Source organism: Falco punctatus, assembly GCF_963210335.1.
Source record: "Falco punctatus genome assembly, chromosome: 6".
Taxonomy (NCBI): domain Eukaryota; kingdom Metazoa; phylum Chordata; class Aves; order Falconiformes; family Falconidae; genus Falco; species Falco punctatus.
This window is the reverse complement of record NC_137585.1, coordinates 49,739,847-49,761,864: the sequence shown is the minus strand read 5'-3', so window position 1 is coordinate 49,761,864 and position 22,018 is coordinate 49,739,847. Positions and strand designations below refer to the sequence as shown.

The following is a 22,018-nucleotide window of genomic DNA, read 5'->3' as shown; positions in this document are numbered from 1 at the left end:
GAAATGGTCAGACAGATTCACATTTTTTAGCATGTAATGATATGCAACTTTCCATAAATAATTTGGCTGCAGTACATAAAGTCCTATAACATCATGGGAACAACTTCTGCCAGAGTTGTTTCATGCCTTTTTCTGCTTTGAATTCTTCATTACATGGTGGCTCAGATGTGATTTTTACTGCTAGTGTAAACAGAACAAACAGTGAAATTTTAAAACCACATTTATTTTTAATACAAAATCTGTTGCACTATTACAGAAGTGAGCCTGTATGTTTACCCCCACATGCACAGATAATTCAGCATCTACAATTAAATAAGAGTAAAATTATATTTCTCTTTTACCAAAACCATTGGCAAATCTTATTAAGAAATGTCTCTTTGTGCTTTGTAATCAATGTTTGTAGAATTAATTTCTTATTTTGGTTCCCATTAAGAAAACTGATCAATGGAAAGCTCAAAGGTGCGAAAGAAGCTTATTACAGCTACCTTACATTTGTGATTACTTCAGTTGTGCTTTACCTACAATATATACATGATCGCTGCAAGGTGTACTATGGTCTAATGCAACGCATTGGAAAAAGCTCTGAATGGTTCAATTAGGAATCTGCAGTAAATAAGCAGAACAGTTCACTATTTCATTTTCACAGCAAAAAAAATATATATTTAAGTAGATGCTTTAAAATACCATGCACACCATTGGCTATAGTACTTCTTACACAGTACAACATAAGCTTTCTTGCTGTATTTGTCTGTAACACCTAGAAGCATACAGCATCTACGCTTTAAGTGTATTTACAAATTCAACAAAATATCTACATATAAAAAGCTTACTTAAAATTAAACTTGATGCAAGTTATGAAAAACCAATTTATTGGCAAATGAAACTGAGCATTCCTTCAACCATAGGTTGTTATAAAAATTTATATTTGGAGGTAAACATTTGATTGATATAGTATGCGAGAAAATAATTTTGTAACCGATAATAGTCATCCTTTACCACTAAACCGTATTAGCACTTGTCAGATTGAATTCTGCGGTTCCGAGTGGTAACCCCCACACTGCTTCAGGGTGCAGATAATTACAAAGCTGCCACACTGATCAGGCCGGGACACAGATGGAGATGCACTCTCGCTGGTGTAGTTGGCTGGTTTGGTTTTTTTAACAATTTATTTTTCAAGAGCTTATACCTTGCTGTGTTAGTAAATAATTTAATTCTGGTTGCTTTTATTATTTTCTTTTTTATTCTTCTAAGGCCACGAAAACATGCTGTGCTACAGCTGTCTAGAAAGCATTTATTTTATTTTCAAAGGAAAAAAATCATAGTCGTCTTTGAGTAATTTAAAATATTCAAAACCTTCCATTTTTAGCACAACAGTTTCATAACACTTTTTTTCTTCATATTTTTACTTTATTTGGCAATGACAGTAGTCTGCTAATCACAGTTTACTGCACCAACTGATTTAGTAGTACAGCACATCATGGAATGCATATTGTATAAAGGCACTGAATGTATTTTGCCCTGTGTTTTCTGGAATATTTTCTCTCATTTTTAAAGTTTTTCTTTCAGTGACTGTACAAATTCCAAAATGCATTGCAATGCGTATCTTTTATGCCCTAAAATCAATTCAATGTGTTTTGATGTAAAAATAGAACACTGTACTGCTGTAATACTTGATAGATTAAAAAGGCTATAAAGTAATAGGAGCAAAGAGCAGATAATAGGGTCTCATTAAGCATCAGCAAATGCAAATGTCATACTTAAATCATTTAGCAATTATATACTGTACATACTGTTCCTAACTGTCTTGCAAAAAGACATAAGATAGCTAGACATTAAGTCACCAATTTCACAACAATGTCCACAAAGACATTGAAGTTCTATATAATACTACTATAACACTCTGACAATGAAAACGGAATTCATATCCAGGGATTCAGCTGAGGACTGCATAACAAATTGTCAAACCATGTTTTTATAGTGTACACGAGATTACCTGTGAATTGTGTAGCTTTTTTTTCCCCATGCATTATACTGTATTTTCAACAGGAAACAAAATTACAAGTCAATGTTATTGTGTCAGTTCCTTTTTAAAAAAGTAAAAATACTCAAGTTTTGAACAAAATTTGAATTTTGTATTTTGATTCATACTGACATACCACTTAATGTGTCATTATGCTGCATAACTGTATTGATTTGCATATTCTCATAGCATTAACATCTTGTAGTGAGGAGCTCTGTTACCTGCATGTTCATAGTATGAGCAGGAGGACGTACAAGTGCTTTACACAAACTGAAGATACAAGGGGACTGAGTTCTGTGGTTACACAAATGAATTCATGGCATTTACAGGAGAAGGAGCCTCAGAGCTTTCATTTCCTTCTGCAGGTTCTTTCTCTTTTTTACCACTATATTGTCCAATAAAGGAGCCATCCTCATTGAACTGACCATTTACACCTTCTCCATAGTCAACTAAACTATCATCACTGTCTTCTTTTTTCACCGTTCTGTCTGAAGGTGTCCGGCTTCCTTTTTTTAGAGGTTTATGGTCCTCTGCATCACTGGAGACACAAACAAACAAAAGGCATTAACTGATGTATTGTACATCAAGAAAAAAATCAGCCATGCATGCAGAGTTTATAAAAAGCATGTGTGCAGCCCTATAATCCTTTAGTAAACCCACATCACATTGTAGAGACAAATCAATATGATGCAGTTGATATGAATATATGGTGTAGAAATGGTTTAAACAGAGAATGTCTTCAGTGGAAGGAAGGGGGTTTGTGATTTCATATTATTTTTTTTCCCCCATCGTGCATGACTTTTGAATGATAAGATCTGTACCCTTGGCTTGGACGCAATTTAGATGCAACTGCAAGCATTAAAAAGTGGGTTGAGAAATTATAAAAAAATTTATTTGTTCTCCAAAGTAACAAGCTTATGATGTGCTGTGAAGTTAGTCTGTTAAACTCCTTATTTTCTTTGACACCTTGAACATGAATGAAGAATGAATTTGGTTAAATGAAATATACTGATTTTCTTTACTAGTATAAAGAAAATAAAAGTGCTGCATTTCAAATAATTTGTTACATAATGCAGGCCAGACTTGCAATTTTCAGCCTTACCTTTCAAGAGACCTACATATTCCATTAAAAGGGTGCAGAAGAAACAAATGAAAATAGCCTAAGAAGAAAAGCAAAGTCCATATCCTGATAGTGATCAGTATTTTATCAATAATACGTTGCTCTTACAATTGCTAAAACATTTACTGTATTACAGGTAAAGTAACAATTTTGCTTACAGTAGCTAGAACTGAGGAGTTGAGAGCATGCTTAGTCTTTGTCATTATCAGATCAACCTCCCTGCCCTAATCAGTAACTGGTAACGTGTTCTGACGATGACGATGGTGATTTGGAGGACAACAGAAAAAAGGAAAGGAAAGGCAGGCAGGGAGGAGAGATCCCTGTAGCAAAGTGGTCTTTCCCTTGACAGTGGAAAAGCTGCAGCACCATCAGCATCTTCAAATAAATTTGCAGCTGTGGCAGGCTTGTACTTCATGAAATAGATGTAGACGGGCTCTTTTCAGAATCCTTTACTCTGCAGTTCAGTTTCAAGATGAAGATTTCGGCAGCAGCTCCAAAACATTTTGAATTAAAACCCGCTATTACCAGCTGCACTTTTGGGTGCAATTATTTGCCTTGTCTTAAACAGAATATGGGACTTTATTTGCATATAGGGTACAGAAGAGTAAGTGATTTTTGGTTTTATTTAAAGACCCCCAGCTTATGGAAAATTTAAAGAAACATGTACAGAATAGCAAAGAAATGAAAACATATTTTACAATATCCACAACATTAGACCGAATATATATATATTTTCAGCAAATTATTTGAACCATCTAATTCCTAAAAAGAAATATCTTAGTTCTTCCAATAATGTATTTTCTATTTTCTTTCTAATATCTTTGAACTCCCACATATATATGGCTTATACAAGGTCACACAGATTATAATGTTAGCTAACAAATGCCCTGTTTAGAAACACTTCACTATTGCTAGAAAAGCATGACACCGATTTTCCATCAGGATGCTTCTCCTCATATAATTACCTTTTTTGGCTTTGGAAGACTCAGTTACCACATTCTAAAAGAAGTATGCCTCTAATATGCATGTACTTACAGATAAAGCATACCAGAGATTTTATTCTTCTATGCTTAGACAAGAAAGAAGTGGAAGGAATATCTCTCTTGTTAACATGTAAGAAAAAAAATCATGTTTGAAATACACAAAGACAAAAACTCCAACTTGACTGTGTCAGTCTTGATTTTGTTTTTAGGTATTGCTCTGTACATGGCATAAGGATAATTATATAATTGATCTTCTGTGCTCACCGATACTGCAAATATATAGACTAGTAACATTTAAAAGAACGCTACTCCAAACTGTCCAGCACCCAGCAGCAAACTGAAAATGTTTCTAACACTGCAAACACAAGCAGATTACAGACATCACTGAAGAGAGTTCATTTTGGAAGGACCCTACCTTTAAAACGTTGAAGATGGAAGCAAGTATTTAAAAATCACACACAACGTAGTTTCTGCACTGCCCTCATTACAGGGCACTGGAGCTGTTACACCCGGCTATTCAAGCCAAATGAAGACTGGAGGCTCACTTTGAAGCAGCAACCGGTCCCGCTCCCGAAGGGTGGTTAATGCTTTCTGGGTAATACCATTAAGAAAGCACACTACGCATATGGTTTGCTGCTCGCATTTTAGGTGAGTAACTTCGTAATTGCTTACACCATCATATGTAGGAATGAGATCAAATTAAAATTGCATTTGTTCCATATTCCAAGTGGTCAAGTAACTGTGCAAATATTCTGAAGTGTGACCCTATCCAGTGTAATTCACTCAGCTGCAATATACAGTAAAAAGCACCAAAACAGTAAATAATACCATCACTGTATTAAAAATATTCACATTTTTGTGTTTAATCTGGGAGAAAGCTTGATTCTCATTTATAACTTAGATAAATCTGGGTATGGGAACTTCTGCTTTGTGTTGTTCTTTGGGTGTTCTTGTTTGTATTTTTGTAAACAAAGTTCATTTATAAGCCAAACAATGAAGAAATACTTACACAGTTGGTTGCGTTGTGTCTGTGATTTTTCTATATTTTGGTAAGGATGAGGATTCTACTGTGTAATTAAAAAAACAAAACAAAACTGCAGATTTACCCAGGAGTGTACATGCATGGAGGTGGGTGCTGGTGTGAGAGCACAGTTAGAGCAGATGCAAAAATCAAATCTGAACCGGGGGATTCCCCCCTTTTTGCACTACACAAGTCCAGGAAGCGGTTCCGCCAAGACTCTGGCAGTGGAAAAACAAGTAGAGTTATCCAGGGTGGAAAAGGGGGCATATGTCATAGGAAAATGTTTTATTATTATTTATTTATTTATCTATCTATCAAACTGGATTATTACTTTTGTCTTAGATGTATACAATATTTTGGGTGGAAGGGAAAGAAAATGAGGAAGAGAGAGTGGGAAAAAAACAGGCAGGAAAGAGAGAAAAAAGGTGAAGAAACTAATGTTTTGGACAGCACTTTTGTTACCCTGGGGGTGCGAAACAGAGAAGGGACTCTGGTGCTCTGGGGAAATGAATGTATTTTGTTTGCCACCAAGAAGCAGACTGCAAAACTCGCTGAATTGCATTATGAATATGGATGCCCAAGCGCTACAGAACACTTTACACTGTAGAATATATAATACCATATTGCAAAAACACTTTGAAGCCATAAATTTTGATACAGTATCTGCAAGATTGGCTAATCTTGCTTACAATTGCTCACAGCGCTATTCCAAAATGCAACCAGGATAGATTTCTTTTAGTTTTTGTTTGTGGTTTTGCTTGCTGACTTTTATACTTACTTAGTGTAATATTGTGAAATAAAAAATACAGTGAAAATTGGGTTGACTAAAATTACAGTGGAAAACTGAAGAAGTTTTTGAAAAGTGTCATGTATGCAATGCATACAATTAATAGTGAGCCAACAAGTACCAGGAGGAAACAAAACAAGAGGTGAGAATGAGTACGAATTCTATATTTAGATCAGGCAGCCATGAAAGTGTAGTCATACTTTCCCTATTTGTTATCTTATAAATTTATTCCATACTAGTAGCTTTTTAAGGTTTAAAGCTTCTCAATGAAGGCTGGTATGTGCCAGTCATTTAGTACCACACACATTTCTTGCCCTTTTAGTAAGAACAGTATTTAATATTAAAGCATACTCTAAAAGCCCGATTTACATATTTTGCATGAATGACTGCTAATATATGAATACGTTTCTTTTTCTTCTTAGTTTAATGAAACATATAAAACTTGCAGCTAATAATTAAGAGATGTAAGAAGTACAGAGATGACAATAACATGTGAAAGTGCAAAGTGCAAACATTTTTTTTAAAAAAAGTACTTCCACTTCACAAGCTCATCAGTTACTGAAAGAAATATGTACCTTGAAATCTCCTTTCTTCTTTCAACTTTCCAGTTTTTCTTCCTTAGATATGGGTACATGCAGCAACCAGTCAGAATGGGGAAGACAGTTTTATGATGCCTCTGCAGTCCAGCAGGCAACTAGTTCCCACTAAACTTTGCCACATTCATGGACATGCAAAAAGACTCAATATATGGTTAGCAATATACTACTTTTCCTTTTAACACAACTGTCTCAGGAAAGGCAACATAAATAAAATGGGTAAAGCATTCTGGGCTATTGGACACAAAAACAGGATGCAGAAGATGAAAACTGTTGGCACCAACTGCCTTTATCTGTGCCTTCAGGCCAACAGCCCGGAAATACATATGTAAGTATAAGCAGTCACATAAGGCCACAGAAGGACCTTACACTATTGCTTCCCTGCTCACTCCAGGAGAACCCCTGCCCCAATATCTAAAAGGTTTCTGCGCATGCTCCTAAACTGATAGGACTGTCCAGACCAAATATGCTTTCCCTATACACTTATGCACCTGCAAAAATCCAGACTTAAAAACATCTAACTCTCTCTTATCTAGCTAAGACATAAGTGCATCTATATTAATTTTCTGAGTAGTTTTTCTTTAGCATCTCTGTAATACTCAATCTTCAATCCTGGCAGAAGCTGGAAAAACTGGGTGTTTAAGCTCTGACTTTAAATGGCAATGGGTTGAAAAAACTGTTGTTAGTCAAACAACCTGGCACACTTGTAAAAATTTTAAACAAAAATCTGCTTGAGAGAAATTCAACCAACTTTCTACCTTTGCTATTTCTGGTGGGAAGTTTTGCAAAGGGAAATCAAAGCATTGATTTAAAAAGTAGTGACACAGACGTTGAAGAATTAAAATAAGAACCATCAAAGAAAGCACGTGTGCATAAATGAGGACACAATAAGACCACTGCCAAATCCAACTGTACTGTTCGGAGACAAGAATTCTTCAGCAGTCCGTTGACATAACCTCTTGCACTAGAAGGGACCAAGCTTAGAATTACAGTGCTGAGGCACAAATCATTGCCAGGTCCCCCTGGAAACACACCTAAGCTGCAATAAAACTTGAATAACTACAAAAGAAAAAAATCCTATTGTAGTTAAAAAGTATATTCTCATTGTTAATCAACCCAGAACAAGAAAGAAGAGTAATATATAATCTAGCAATCGCAGAACTCTCCACCAAACATCTCCAGAAAGTCTCTCGTAACATATATCCAACAATTTCTAGCAAAAACATTGTGTGTGTCAAAGTGTTGAAGAAAAGAGGCAAAATAATTCAACAAAATGTGCAAACATCCTGCATTACCACACTAGCAGTCCTACTACTGTAGTTGCCTTGTCCTGTTCGATCTTCCTAAGAAAAGTCCGCAGACTGCAATGAGATGCTAGACTTTCATACCTCCTGTGAAGTTAACTAAGAAATGCATGCTTGCAGCCTCTCCCTACCCAGGAATCCACAGGCTGTACGTACCGTAACTTCTCAATTTCTCTTGATTTAGGGCCCAGGATGGAAATTTAGACTGATTTATACACCTATACTGATCTGAACAGCAGCTCTAGATAGCCTTTAGTTTTAATTTAGAAAACATACATTTGTGGTACTTCTTGCAGTTTCCTGGGGTAAGCACTGACTGCCCACAATTTACTATCTCAGTCTTCTGCAACTCAGGAAACCACTGGGACTGTAATGCAGTTTGCTAGAGGTAGTCTTTTCCCTTATATGTAAAAGTGTAGGTATTCCTCCAGTCACAGGGACATAGTGTACCCAATCATTCTTGTGGCTCCTGAAACACCTGCATTTCCTAGAGCATTATTTCCTCCATTAGATCGATATGGCAGGAAAAATCCAACACTGGCTGGTTCTTCAGAAAGTATGCTCTTACATGAAGTTGAAGAGTGCTGAACTTCAAACGAGTCCAAGCCATCCCAAGAATACTGGGAAGCCTAGAAATTGAACGTGACAAAAACCTCCCCTAAAACTGAGAGCTATGACTCCTCTAGAATATTTAATTAGTCATTAACATTTGAGTAATTTAATAATTGAAATAACTAATTTTCTAAGCATTGGGCTAACTTGGCAGAAATATTGAAGTCTATTCAGTATAAATTTTCAAGTCTTTCACTCTTCCCAGTTCCTGAGAAAGGAGGAAGCAATTCTGTGTTCTTAGAAAGTTCCTCTTGACGGTCTGGTGTCTCTGTGAAAGTGAGCTGTCCTTTCGTACTTGGCATGAAATGACTGTGAGACCTTATATTTTCCCTTCCCTCCTTTAAACTTTGGAGGAGAACGAAAGGAGCTCAGACACTTGTGAGGATACGAAAAGGAAGAGCTTCCATCAGAGCTCTTTTTTTTCAGCTGGCATAAGGAGTGTTTGTGTTCTGTGAAATCCTTCATGATCTGGACCAAGGATTCACCAAACAGCTTGCCGCCTGTGTATGGTAAAGACAGTAGTTTACACTTTAGATCTAACGATGAGGTCCAAGAACGTAGCCATATAGCTCTCCAGGCTACAGTGAGGCATGCCATATTTTTAACGGTGAGTCTAAGAGAATCCTCAGCTGCATCATGGATAAAACTTGCTGCAATTTTACACAGCCTGCGTTTCCTCTGCATGGCACCAGATGGGACCCATTTCTTTGTGAATCTGGCTTGCTCTTCCCCCAGCCATATTAGCAATGCTTTAGAAGCATAAGTGCAGTAGATAGATACTCCAAGCTGGGCTGCAACTAGCTTGAAAGACCTTTTAATTGCTTCCTCAACCTTTCTATCAGTAGGATCTTTAGGAAGAGCATCCGTATTAGCAGGCACTGACAGTACAGAATCACCAGTAACCAGTGCTCTGTCTACCTGAGGCAAAGTCCCCCACAAAGCAGCTTTATCCACTGGAAAAGGATAGAGCTTATGTAAGACTGCTGGGGCTTCGTGCTTTGCCTCAGGATTACCCCAAATCCTACAGACAAGATCTTCCACTGCTGAATGGACAGGAAGTGCGTTATCTACCTTGTCTTCAGAGGGGATATGCTGCTCTTCCGAAGCAGATTCAGATTTGGAAGATGTTAGCATCAACACTCTCTTTATGTGCTTGAACAGGTAATTCTGATTTTCCATGTCAAACTTACGCACAGGATCTGGTTCTTCTTGGTCTTCTGTAGGAGACTCAGATGATGCCTCTCCATCTTCAGGGGATGACTCAACCTCCAAGGCCTTGTCAGCCTCAGATTTCTCCTTCCCAGAAGCTGTTTGACCTTTTAAACTGTCCATAGGGTCAGACTCAATAGTTTGGGAACTGCTCCCAGTTGCTTCTAGAGGAACCACTGGAACTTCTGTAACCGGTATCCTGGGATGCTTGACTGAATGGGACCTAGCCTGTGCCACAGAAGTTATACTTTGTCTGGCTGCTGTCAAAGCATCCTTTAAGACAGTAGCTAGCTCAGGCAAAATTACAGATTTCATTAATGAATTCTTTTCAGATTCAGAGAAGTGAGTAGTAGTAGAAGGTCTTACCTTCCTGTGGTAGGAGCTCTGAGTGTCTTCTGAATCTGAGCTGTAGTCTGGGGTCTGGCTGAACAAGTGCTGGAGAGACTGCTGCCTTGCAAGGGAGCCACGAATTGAGTTGCAGCTGAGGGGTTGCTGGAAAGGGGATGGCTGTCCTGCCTGAGAATCTGAGCCCTCCTTCGACCCCATTATCTGTTGCTTGGAAGCATGATGTCTAGAGCCATGCCTGTACTTCCATTCATCTGACCTCTTTTCCTCTTGGCAGAGGGAAGCAGAGACAGAACTAACCCTTGTAAGCTCTGAAGACTGCCTATCCCTCCTCCTGGAGTAGGAGGTCTCTGATCTGGTGCTGAAGTATTGATCCCCTGACCTTCTGAAGAAGTTGGATCTGTCAGATCTCACAGACTTTGCTTTGATAAAGACTGGGTCTGCTTCAGGAGAATTGGCACAGCTACCTTTTCTTTTCTTTTCCTTGTCCAGTTTCTTTTCTGTCCAAGCAGACATGGACCTGAAGTGATGAAAAAAGTTCAAAATACTCGAATTCCTTGATCTTTCAAAAATTACTTTTTTTTTTTTTTTCCAAGGGAAACCCTATACCCTTTTTCCTCAAAGAAGCACTGCATCAAGACCAGTGCCATGTGAGGCAGGCAGACTGGGAACTGAGTGACTGCAGTGATGCTGGGCTGCAGAGAGGGTGCCAACATATCTTCTGTAATCTGACTGGTTGCTGCTGCTGCCCTGTCTCTAAGGAAAAAAGAGGAAAGCCCAGTATAGACTAATTACACAGAAATACATTTTAGAAAGGAGTTTTTGCATGGTAAATAGGATGAGCTCTTTCATATGAGGAAGTCTGAAAGCTTGGCATGCATCTGTCCATATTCACCAGACATGAGGTGGATAAATGCATTATAAAATAATTTAATAAAGCTCTAGATCATTCTACAGATTAACTCAAGCCACTTAAATATGGAGACACGAATTCAAATCTTGCTACAGGTCACGCATGAAAGCAGACTTGAACAGTCTCATTCTAGGCCTGAGAAAACACATACTGAGGTCATATCATTTGTACGATTCTATACAAAGATCAGTTCCTGCTGCTGAAAGTTCCAAGTATCAAAAAATAATGGCGCAATAAAGCAGAATAAAAACTGGACTGCCTAGGAAAACTTATACAGTACTCATTTACCCCTGCTCATTGCTTCACACTTCCCTTTGTATCAGCTGAATTTAATTAATACATATGCACTCCATGCTGTAATAAAATCCTATTCGGAATGTATTAACCTAAGAACGGATTATTGTATTTTTTAAAATCAAGGAAGAATAAACAGGAACTGCGCTTTGGCATTCAGAACTATAGATCTATTCCAGTCAGATCAAGATGCACTTTTCCCCCTATATGAAGAAGCTATGGCAACAGAGTAGATGCTTCTTGAAAAAACTGATTTCTTATGTACATTTGTAAATGTAATAATTTGAAATAATAAAGGGCTTTTACAATGCTTTTGACACAGGAATGCACTATAAAATCTACTATAATACCCATGTAAAATATAATAGTATTGACATATTCAGAAAATAATAACCATTTCCTGTACTGATCAAAAAAACAACAAATAAAATCCCGCTTATTTAATAAGCTACACTCATAATTGTTACATAAACAGACTTGCATGCTTTTTTTGATGCCAGAAATTCAGCTAGACTACATTTACAACAAAGGCAGAGTCAGCAATAAGAGCTGTGTTGCATGCTTTGAAGCTGCTCGCTATGTATCTTACACTGAAATACATGAAAGGGATCTTTGTTTTTTCTTTTAGGATATTCCTTCACCTCTGCGTATAACATCACTTCCTTGTTACTGGATTAGGTGTTAGTATGGGGAGCCATTTTAATTGCATTTGTTTTTCCAGTCAATGTAACACAAGATTGTCTTTATTAGGCTTCAATTAGAAATGTATTTTCAAAACCCATAATGCTAAATGTGCCCTAACTGAAAGGACACTGTATCTGGTATTTTAACTATCTGAAAGATGGGTTTTTAAATAAAGATTCCTCACTTTGAGACAATTGTGTTTGAATTTGGATTTCATCTTGCATTAGCGAATAGCTTATTGTAAGCTTGGATGTTTAATTTAATTTTTCTGATGGTGTGGTTGAAATGCTATCTATGGTTCTATACAATACCGGATATAGAATCTTTGTCAACATGGAAAAAAAGTTAGTTTTGGATTAGTAAATGTGATATTATATACAGCATGTGTGATATGAACAGTGAACATGACAAACCACATCAGTTGCTCACCTGTATTCACCAAATGTTCCATCATCTTCCTTCATAGGTTGTATTTCTGGATCAGCATGTGCATCCTCTTTTTCTTTCACTAAAATATTTGAAATAGTAATTTTCATCATGAAACTGCAAGGTGAGAAACTGTGAGACCTTAATTTGTCAAACTGATCAAATCTGATCAAATGGCAGGAATGTGGTTTGAACAAAAATAGTTTTTTGAACTGGGGCCTTGCTGTTGCATTTTTTCTTTTGAAGGAAAAGATCTGTTAATTAGTTATAGAATTTTATTTTCATTCAAGTACAAAATACTATATGTCATTCTGCATTAGTAAAACTTTTTCTTCCTTTCATTTCTAGCACTAAAGAGAAACTTCTGTTAAAAATCCAGCTAAAATACTTTCTTTACTTATTGTTTATTTAAGTTTGAATAATTTAGTTTTACTTAATCCATGCTCTGTATTCCCTCTTGATATTCCTCTCATACTGATGGATAAAACTGAATCAGATTCACTTGTGTTCACTATCAGTTTGTACAGTTTCTGCTTCCACTTCATGCACTAAGACTTCAGAGAATTTTAAACAGTATTTTAAGAATTATTAATATTGCAAAAAATAGGCTTGGTCTGTTAATTTCCTCTTTTCTATAACATGATCAAAAGCAAAGCAAAACCACTTACACTGGAACCTAAATTTTACACAATTGTCTCTCTCGCACATAGTTGTTGTAGGTTTAGTCATCATTCACTGGTGGGAATAAATCCCATGCTTCATAAGCATGTAACTTGTCCCTATAAAACCCTACGCAGTACTGTGCCCTTTGACACAGAAACCTGCTAGCACCTGAGAAGACAGATGTTTATAGGTGACATATACATTCCTGTAAGTTAAGATTGCTCACAGTAGCGCAAAATAATGTACTGACTTCTAGGATTACTTTACGGTTCTTCCCTTTGCCTTCTCATGTCTGTTTTGCTGGCTGCTACTCAAATCTTCCCCTTGTTTAGCAGATACAGTTATATAATCCAATACAGAATCTCTTACCTTTTACTCTGGTAATTTCCACACTTAATTTGTACATGATTAGTTTACATGCTGTTATTTAAAATGACATGAATCATTCCTGACAGCATTTTCTAAGTCTAATTACAATAAAACTTAACACCTTGGAATGTGTCTGGCTGCTATAATTTCATACTGAAATAATTTATGACTTTTTTTAGACTACAGGCAATGTCAAGATGACATGTTAAAATTACAACAAAAAAGAATTCATAACGGTGCTTTGCTCTTGTCACTACCTGTGGAACAGTACACTTGCAATGACACAAGAAATACAACTGGCTCTAGAGTCACTGCTATAAACAAGAGCACATACTGAATCTGGAAAACTTATATACAGTCAAGGTCTTTATGTATTTGTATGTATATATGTATGTATGTATGCCTGCATTAAAAATGAATACCTTACATCTAGTAATTCTGCAGAAGCAAAGAAGGGCATAGCAGGGATCTCCACAAGGTAATGACAACCTTAACATCGAACTGCCTGCTACACTTTTACTCAGACTGTGTTTTACCCTCTTCTAGATGGTGGCTCACTCCAAGTCCTCCCTGCTCTTTTCAGTTTCGTCACTTTACTTGTTCTGTTCTCCTAATTTTCCTTCTCTTTCCTCAGTTCTCTCCACTAAGAGTCACTTTCTCTATATTCTCCGTAATCTCATTTTCTCTCTAAAAAATCCAAATATCAGGAAAAAAACTTAAGATGATGCCTTCAGTCTGTCATTCAACTCTGTAACACTGTGTTCCTTAATCACCTGTCTTTTTTTCACAAGCATAGGCAGTTGGGACAGAAGCTTCTCTTACTTAATTTTTGCTGTCACTACAAATCTTTGCTCTCTCCATAAAACAATTATATAGTTAGATTGGGCAGAGTAGGATTCTTGTACTTAATAAGGTGATTTTACCTTCTTTTAAAAATAAACTGCTATGTTAAGTTCAGCTATTAAAAGATTTGCCTATGAAGAGGAAAGGTTTTTAGTGTTCACCAACACTAGTTTTCAGAAGTGCCCTGGTTGAAACAAGTGGGAGAAATTAAAACACTATGAATTATTTTCTCTTTTTGTACTTTTGTAAGTGCATCCATCTTTCTCATGTCCAAATTAACACAAACTTCAAGAAGTTTTACTTTAAGGAAGTATTCCTAGAGTCTCAACATTTATATAATTTCCAGACCTTTAGAGTTCGTAATATAGAATGGAATTTTTTCATTAAATCAAAATTTTAGATGAAAGTTAGCAGTTGTACTTTCTATTGCAGCTAGGAGAGGAACAAGAAAAATCAAATTATCCTTGGATGCCTACTTGAAGTTTGTTCATATCTGCTCATACCTCAACAGCTGCTCTGAGATCCTATCAGGCAGTACTATGCAAACTGGTTGTCAAACTGGTTGTCACTATTCTTTTCAAGAGAGCTTTAGTCTATGGACCTACTACATAAACAAAAATATAACACTGGGGAAAGAGATATATATAAGATACGTATATGCACACACACATATGTACACACAGTTATGCCTTTTATAATATGTACACCCAGAGGAATGAGAGTTTTGATAGAAGACATACATTGTATATAGTTCCAATTTTTAAGTACAAATTATAAAATATACTTGGCTGTTCCTAGGCTTAAGACTAAGAAAGAACCCCCCACAAAAACCTAAAAAGAAAAAGTCTTATAAAGAAAAAAACCTGCCTAATTGAAGGAAGGTAACACCAAATTCAGCTGCCAAAATACAGAGGCTGACAGAGGCTGAAGACATAGATTCTGACGAGAGTAACGTTATGAAACGCATTCCCAGTACTTTAAAGCAACACGGTGGCTCTGCTCTGGTATACGTTTTCGCACTTTCTGACCAAATACATTCTAACTCATCTCATTTTAGTGGGTTAAACCCATCTGTGTTAGACTTCAGAAAGTGGAGCCTGCAGTACCGGTGGGAGGACCAAGTATCTCAAGCAAATCTCAGACCTTTCTAGAGAGGTAAGGTAGCAATATAACCCTCCAGGAATGAATGAGATACTCTTCTTATGCTTACATGGAATTGAGATTTTCTACCAATAGGCAGATTGCTCCCGACAAGCCTACCAAATGATAAGACTGATCTACCATATACACAATGTAAATGTAAACCAGCAGCAAATGTAATTTGTTCAGTAAACCTGAGATATGTCTTAGTGGATTACCAGTAGACGTTTTTTACTCTCATTTTTATGTATCATACCTGGATATTTTCCACCCTTATTCCTCCTTATGAAGCAAACAATCAGCAAAATCAAGATCAGAAGAGCAACAGCACACATCAGACCGATGAACCATCCTTGAGTAGCGATGTCTACCTGCCGACTTGCCATTGCTAGAGAATAAAAGAAGAAAATTCAGGTGTTTTGCTGCATTTAAATGCTATGCTAATTCAGATAAATAACAGCCAGTATACATTGTCCATTAATTAAGGAATGACACTCACTGTGAAAATTAGTATTACGAAAAAGTGATACTGCATTTTGTGAATATTTTCATTATCCAAAATGTTTCCAAGTACATATGCATAGAACTTACTTTTGAGTATATAAGAATTATGCCAACATTTAAGCTTAGCAATTAGTTTGCAAAACCTGTGCACATACTACATTGCCTTCCACAAACCTCAAAACTGTTCTCAACCATTTTACATTAATTACACTACTGGAATGAAATTGTGAATTATAATTCACACAAACATGTTAATTGCATTCTCAAAATGAATAAAAAGCCAATACTCATTTGCTAATGCACTCCCATCAGCCTGAAATGGGGAAACAGATGGGTCATTCAAGGCCCTAACATTCAATTTCAACTAAAAATCAACAATGAATCATCCTTTAAAGCCTTATTAAGCATCATGTTCTCTTCCTCTCCTCAAACTCGTACCTCATCCTGCAATTTATCATGATTGCCATGGTTTAGCATTAGTGAGGACTTTACACAGTGCAATCGGGAAGCCCTTCCCACAGCACTGTTTCTCTCCAACTGCTGACTCTAGCTGGAAGATAATATAAGTGATAAACAAACCACACAGGGCACATTACAGTCACTAATAAGGATAGGAATTATCTGTGCGGTCTGGGGGCTGGACCCCTCCTACTGGTCTCCAACACAGTAGGAGGATTTTCCTGGTGAAGCTTACTTTTTACTCCCCTGTTTGGAAACACACTACAGGCAACTGTCCTTGGGATTTGCTGACGGGAGAAAGTAGTAAGGGTGAGAGGAATTAGGGATGCATGCTACAAGCAGAAGACAACATGAAGTGGAGGAAGATGGACATCCATCCAAACCCATTTCGTTCATTCTTCACCTTCTCTTCCAGCCCCAAAACCCAAGAGTTTGAAACTCTATGAAGAGTTGCCTCAAAGACCTCTCTCTATTTGGGAAATAGAGATAAAAATCACCTTCCCACATGAATAAGGGAAGTGACGTCCAAAACATTTCCTATGCATAACTCATGGCATTCTGGTTCAGCATTTGTTGTTTTTCCTGGCTTCATGAGGTAAAGTATTGGATTATTCACAGCCAGTACATTATCTAAGATTTTATTAAGGATCAATAGTACTTCATATCTCAGTTTAGTAGACACTTTGCAGTAGGACCAGATTATATTTTAGACCTTCAGTCAGTCTCTTTGTTTGGATGCTGTGTGTACATCAGCTCTCATGGCATGGTATGTTTCACCCATATCTGCTAGGGAAGGTCTGCAGACTTGCTTCCACTGAAGTGGAGGACACGACACACCAACAGCTTTACACACAGCAATGTGGAAGTCCCAGAGCCCCATAAAGATTTCCAGCTCTCCTTACAGAAGATACGCTTTTAAGGGAAGGCTCAGAAAAACACACCAGAGAGCACCTATTTTCAATGGATCACAAACTGTTTTACAGCCACAATTCTAGGTGATAAGAGCATGAATTCTTTTCCTTACAAAACATGCTGGATGACAAGTGGGAACAGTCCTGTGCTGGTGCTGCCCTTTGAACAATACGTGAGCCTTGGCAGACAGCTAGCTGACAAGAGACTGCACCGGGCTGGCCGGCACAGTGACAACAAAATGCACCAACATTCCGTTAGAGGCCAGACTTCAAGCCCATGTCTCAATGTTATGTACGAGTTAAGACAGAGGCTGGGACAGTTAGCTTGGAAACATCAGCTCTCAGTGGGCCCAGATTACTGTGGGTTTTCCACGGACTCTACGAAAACTCAAGAGTACCTCTGACATCTGTATCTACCTTCCATTCCACACGGAAGACTGATGTGTATTCCACTTTAGAAGTACTAGGCTACAATTAACTATTTTGCTACAACTCTTTGGTCTTACTGGGCAAAGTTATGACTTGTTTTTCACTGAAATAGATCAATGAATTAATGTGCCTGGTTATCGTGGAGTTACGATTAGGAGATTTCCCAGCCTTTCTTTAAGAATATGCTTCGTGATTATTTTAGAAACTGACTATTTCTTATATATGTAATAATGTAAACTATTTTTGCATTAAAATGTCCACATGTTATATAAATATATAGCTTATGTACATAAATATTTATACAAATATATACAAATATATATAAGTGGCAGTCTTAACAACAAAATCACAAAGGCAATCCTCCTCTGAATTATAAATCAAATGAAAATAAAATTTTGTTTCCACATTAAAGGTTAAAATTATTTCGAGTTTTGCACATATGCATTGATAATAAGGCATTAAAGGCTGTATAATATGTACTGTGACAAAATGCAAAAGCACATTTCACATTCAAATGTAGTAAGAAAATACCATCAAGCAAAACGATCCATGCATAAAAATATGGAAGGTAGATGGAAAAGAGCAAAGATGAAAACTTAATTATATAGCTTCCTATATTCTTTAACTTATTGCATATCCAGTAGGAAAGGGTTTCTAGATCTCAGTGAAACTTTAACAATGGCATAACATTTCCTGCTTACGCTGAGTGAATTATCTGCTTCAGGCTTAAAGTAATTTACCCTTGGTATGCTCAAGAAGATAAACGCACGCACTATGAAGATGCTTTATGGGAATGCTTGTCAAAGAAAAAAAACGTGGCAAAAGCCTCACACATGAAATATTGTAGTTGCATTCCTAATTAAGGACATATTCCATATTCCAATATTTTTGTCGTCATCCACTTCAAAGTCTGAAGTGTTTAAAAGCTTAGATCTAGGCTAAGACAGTGTGGCATAACATTTTTCTGTAAGATGTATGCCATGTATATAATCTAACACTTGACACTGAACCTTTCCATTATCAAGAAACAGAAGAGTGTCTTTAAACTCCCTTCTTCCTTAACTATGTCAATGACACAAGCCAAGGTGACTGGGTCCATACAGATTTCCTTATTTACTGGCTCAGTATTTTTTGTATAGAAAGATGCTTTTAGGAAGGTTTCCATTCAGCTTGTTCTACACTATACAACAGTCTCGATCCTTGCTTTACTGCTGCTTTATGCTTTGGATGTGTATTTGCATAAAATTTTACAGATCTGCTTTTATACAACTAGCTGTCTCTGGCATAAATAACCTCTGCGCTTAGCCCATGCATATTTGCTTGGCACTGTTATTCAGCACCATGTTTTCAAAGCTTTCCTGCAACATGATAAACTGTGAACAGAAATGGAACAAAACAAAGCAAAAAATTACGATTTTAGAAAGTGCTCACTTTTCAAACTGGCATGTTCATTATTTACTTTGTTGTCTGATAATTATTACATATTGTTCAAGCATATTTTCATATTTAAACTACTTTCTTAAATCATAACATTCTGGAGTTGGTGAGGCTACTGCTAAGTAACTATGCACTGACCAAAATGCCTGGAATGAGCAAAAGTGGCTAGCAAATACACAACAAACAATAACAGCTGACCAAGAGCATGCTGTGATGGCAATGACACATTCAGCACAACATCAAAAAATTTCCAATAAAGCCCTTTCTCTAAGTTGAATGAACAAGCATTACTGATTTGCTCATGAAGAAATATGACTGAAATAGCCTTACAGATCCACAGGATCTAGTTGTAGCATCAACATCTATACAAAACCAGTATATGACAGGAAAAGAAACATTTACAAGTAGGAATCTTTAAAGACTGGTACAAATAGATTACATGAGATATGAAATTGAATCTGCAGTTTGATTATGCAAACATTTTAGCTCAGATTTTTTTGTATTAAAACTGGTCATATACAGATTGCTAGCTTTAAAAGTATACACTTGGCTCTATTAAAGTACACATATTTAAATAAAGCCATCTAATTATATTAATTAGAACTAAATGAAATAGGTAACCTTCAGTGCACAGCGCACAGATGGAGTATGAGCAGTGAGTATCTTGCCCCTAACATAAACATCAGACGAGCAGAGTGAATTGAAAGGATGAAAACATTTCTAATCTATGTAATAAATGTGCTGGCATTATTTATGGGTTTATATAATAATTCAGCATTACTTTATAAAAAGAACATGCAAATATGCTAGCTACATCTCTTAGCCAGAAGCAGTTCCAACGTTTTAGCACTTGGTCTACCACAATTCTGACTATGATACAGTGTGTGCCTCACCTGGACCTGTCTCAAACACATCCTCTGAACTCCTAAAACCAGACAGGCCCTCAGCACCAACCCGGACTTTATATGCTGTTCCTGGTGTTAAACCCTTTAACACAAAGAAGCTTCGAGAACCATTTACAATTTCTTTTTTCCAATCTTCTTTGCCTACAAAAATTTTAGGAAAACAACACATTGGAATTTCAATTTTCTCTGTATTACTGAAAGTTGCTAGACAGGACACTATCAAAGTTACTTGACTAAAATAACGGTTCTCTTAAAAAAAAAAAAAAGATAATATAAAATTATGACTTCAAGTGATATATTGCATGCAAGATATTGAAGAAGACTTTGTACATGAATTGTAAAATTATTTTAAACATTTGTTCCGTTGTACTAGAGAAATACTATTTTCATTTATTTTTGTAAAAGGTTTCCTGAACTTGCAATTATAAAATAGATTAAAATAGATTTGAATCATTTAATAAAATTACACTTCTGTAGTTTCAGTCAATATTTATTTTAGTTGAGAAGTTCTACTTTGAAATCTGAACCTATCTGTCTTAGGCCTTTTTCTAGTACAGTCTCAGCTGCTTCTTTGACCAATATCCAGAAAAACGCATTTATATTGCAATTTTTAGATTGGTCATCTTTAGTCATAACTTTAGAAGGATAGATTATTTAGACAGAAATATCCCGGTTTTATTAGATAACCATGTTTTAATTATTAGCAGTATTAGCGAAGATTAAAACCTGGGCTTATGCCAATAGAAGTACATAAGTTGGTTGATACCTTATTTTAAGGTTAAATTTAACAAAGAATATTGTTTTGTTTGGTTCTCTTATTTAAATCCGTTTTTTTCCTGAATTTGGCATAATTTAGGAAGACTGTTATATCCTATTTTAATGGAAGTTATCATATTTTTACACATGTAATGACTGCATGATACAAAACCATACAAACTACATTTTTAGAAGTTCACATTCAAGAGAATTTATAAATTAATACAAAGGAACAAAGGCTGACATTCTATCTAAACATCAAATACCTGTTACGCATCAATGTTTATTAAAATGAAAACTCTTTGATCTTCCTCACCAAATTAAAAAATAATTCTAGACATTTAAGTGCTAATATTAACACTGGGTCGATTTAAGACCACATTTACTATAAAAATATTTGAAAATTTATCTGAACACTTTAGTAAAATTTAATGAAATGACTTCTTACTGCCTGCTACACCATATTCAACATAAAAGTTCGCATGATCTGGTCCCTCATACTCCCAACTGATATTGGCATAGGTCTCAGCAGCAGCTGTTGTAACATTTCTGATCCTTGGATAAAGTGGTTGCACTGAATACACAATAGAAAAACAAAGCAGAATACGAAAGTGTGACTTCATACATTAAAAAATATATTTTAAGAAGTTACTATGTTAATTTATACCATACACAAGGAAAGTATAGTACATTTGTCATTGTTTCCATCACTGACTAACATAGCGTATTTGGTAATTGAATCCAAGGCATACTACACTATGACATTATAAAGTAAAATTTATGTGCTCTACCAAGCATGCCCTGTACCACAAAAACTGCCAAACACTTAAAAATACCTAATCGACAAAATTCTGGAAAACATTATTTCTATTCATCTAGAAGCAAAACGCAGACAGCTGGCAAGTGAGAACATTGTCAGGGTAACAGGGAATGGCAGTAGAGAGGGGAGGTATGAAGATGGGACACACCTCCCGTTACGCCACGTGCCATTGAATGGACTGCAAATGCCTCAACTGCAAGCCCTTATAGGATTTTGTCTCTAGTGCATTGATAATGATAAAAAAGGAAGACAATACCCTTATAGAATGTTGGACGGACAGTGTGCATGACTGGGGAGGTTGCAAAAAGGGTTTCTGAATATCCTTCACCATCAGAGATAGTAGGAAAGAAAAAATAAAGAGTAAAAACGCTTTGCATCAAAAAGTAACATTTAAACAGTACAGTAAAACCTTACCTGTTAAATGAGTAACACATGCACACTCTAAGTTCATGCAGGATTCAAGTAGTT

General features: G+C 36.4%; 1 protein-coding gene across 40 annotated transcripts in view; it reads right to left on the bottom strand.

The window, feature by feature from the left end:
• Nucleotides 1-202: 202 nt before the first annotated feature.
• Nucleotides 203-22,018, bottom strand: part of NRCAM (neuronal cell adhesion molecule) — a 178,198-nt gene continuing 156,382 nt past the window's right edge. For 12 of the 40 annotated variants that reach the window (XM_080392054.1, XM_080392091.1, XM_080392093.1 and 9 more), the window contains 6 exons: nt 21,807-21,872; nt 21,179-21,304; nt 19,963-20,115; nt 15,586-15,717; nt 12,318-12,396; nt 6,568-10,517 (listed from right to left, as the gene is read on the bottom strand). In XM_080392054.1, coding sequence (XP_080248180.1) covers nt 8,681-10,517; nt 12,318-12,396; nt 15,586-15,717; nt 19,963-20,115; nt 21,179-21,304; nt 21,807-21,872 — 2,393 coding nt within the window. In that variant the 3' untranslated portion in view covers nt 6,568-8,680. The other 28 variants (XM_080392072.1, XM_080392071.1, XM_080392073.1 and 25 more) reach the window with 6 other exon arrangements.